The 1,882-nt window shown below is 43.3% G+C and overlaps 1 protein-coding gene across 1 annotated transcript; it reads right to left on the bottom strand.

Annotated features, from left to right (window-relative positions):
- Window positions 1-1,019: 1,019 nt before the first annotated feature.
- On the bottom strand, window positions 1,020-1,619 carry LOC148569499 (uncharacterized). Its single transcript, XM_088485089.1, has one exon. The coding sequence runs from the start codon at window positions 1,617-1,619 to the stop codon at window positions 1,020-1,022; it is 600 nt and encodes a 199-aa protein (XP_088341215.1).
- Window positions 1,620-1,882: the final 263 nt, after the last annotated feature.

Raw genomic sequence — 1,882 nt, 5'->3', positions numbered from 1 at the left:
AACTGGAGATGTGACAATTCTATATTGTCTCTCCCAACAAACAGAGGGGTTATCCGCTTGTTCCTGACTGCCTCGCCAATAATTCTATGTAAGACATCAACTACAAGCACAAACAAGAATGGGGATAGCGGATCACCTTGCCTCAGGCCTCTTTCCATCTTGAATGGCCTCGTTGGCGAACCATTTATCAACACCGACATAGAGGTTGTGCCGATACACTCCATAACCCACTCCCGCCACCGTCGCCCGAAACCCATCTTCTGCAACACAATGTCTACAAAACTCCATTTGACCCTATCATATGCCTTTTGGAAGTCAAGTTTGATTATTGCCGCTTCCTTCTTCTTCCTTTTAAGCCAATGTACCGTTTCACATGCAATAAGAGCTCCATCATGTATTTTCCGCCTTTTGACAAACGCACTCTGAGTCTCTCCAACTAGACCTGGCATAACAGCTCTTATCCTCCTGACCAGAACCTTTGAAATCACCTTATATACACAGCCAACCATACTAATTGGTCGAAGGTCCTTTATCTCCTTAGCTCCAATGAACTTAGGTGCCAACGCAACCCAAGTTGTATTAGAGTCCTTCAGTAATCTGGATGTTTGAAAGAATCCCAACACAGCTGTCGTGAACTCAGCTCCAATCTCGTCCCAGCACTTCTTGATGAAGTTCATATTGTACCCGTCGCTACCTGGAGCCCTAGATGATTCACAATCCCACACTGCCTCTCTAATCTCCTTAACCGACAGCATCACCTCTAAAGCCTCAGCATCCTCTCTAGCTATCACCTCCACCAGACCATCCCTAAATCCCACTGAAGGAGACTTCTCCTGATGATATAGATTCTTGTAAAAATCTCGGATGGCGACTTTTATTCTAGCTTTATTTCTTACCAACCTCCCATTAATAACCAAAGCATCAATCATGTTGTTCCTCCTCCTTGGTGAAGCTATATTGTGGAAGTACCTGGTATTTCTGTCCATGTCTTTCGCAAGACGGGAACGTGACATCTGTTTTCAGTGCAATTCTTTTTTCACATACCACTTCTCACAGCAAGTCACTAGCGCCTTTCTTCTAGCCTCCACTGTTCCATCATATATTCCATTACTTACCATGTCATCTATCTTCTTGATCTCTTCCTCAAACTTCATGATTTTCCTATCCATGTCACCAAAATTGTATATGTGCCATCTCCCTAGAGGAACCGTTAACGCCTTCAATTTATCTATGAAGTTCATCTCCCCTAATCCCCTCCATTCCTCTTTAAACATTCTTAGGAAGCCTTCATGTGTGAACCACGAGTCTAGGCTTCGGAACGGTCTAGGACCATATTCCAACCTTGTATCTTCAACTATCATCGGACAAAGATCTGACAAACCTCTTGGCCCTCCTCTTAGTCGAATCTCAGGAAACTCCTCAACCCATTCCAGACTAACCATCACTCTATCAATCCGACTGCAAGAGCGTCCTCTGAACCAAGTAAACTTACGGTCATAAAGCGGCAGGTCCACCAAGTTCATTTCTTGTATCCAATTCCCGAACTCTTCAGCAGATGCTGATAAGCTAGTAGTACCTTCTCTTTCCTCCGCTTGTACAATTTCATTAAAATCTCCCATAAAACAACAAGGGCGTAGCTCAACTCCTCCCACACAGCAAGTTTTTCATCTCTAGTATGAGCACCATAAACCAATACAAAAGCACAATTGAAATTATTCTTTAATATCATCCCTTCCGCACACAACCATCTCTCTCCTTTATAGCAATTATTCAACTTAAAAGTCATATCATCCCACATTAATAACAACCCACCCGATGCACCATCAGACTCAACATAATCCCACCCAACGTTATCACATCCCCAGATATTTGCTACATCAAA

This window comes from Arachis ipaensis, chromosome B4 (assembly GCF_059453495.1).
Source record: "Arachis ipaensis isolate K30076 ecotype BB chromosome B4, ASM5945349v1, whole genome shotgun sequence".
Classification (NCBI taxonomy): Eukaryota; Viridiplantae; Streptophyta; class Magnoliopsida; order Fabales; family Fabaceae; genus Arachis; species Arachis ipaensis.
Note: the sequence above shows the minus strand (reverse complement) of the source record. Positions and strands in the feature narration are given on the sequence as shown.

What these genes read in the sequence shown, in the direction of transcription:
- LOC148569499 (XM_088485089.1), bottom strand. Translation starts at nt 1,619, where the DNA reads ATGGGAGATTTTAATGAAATTGTACAAGCGGAGGAAAGAGAAGGTACT.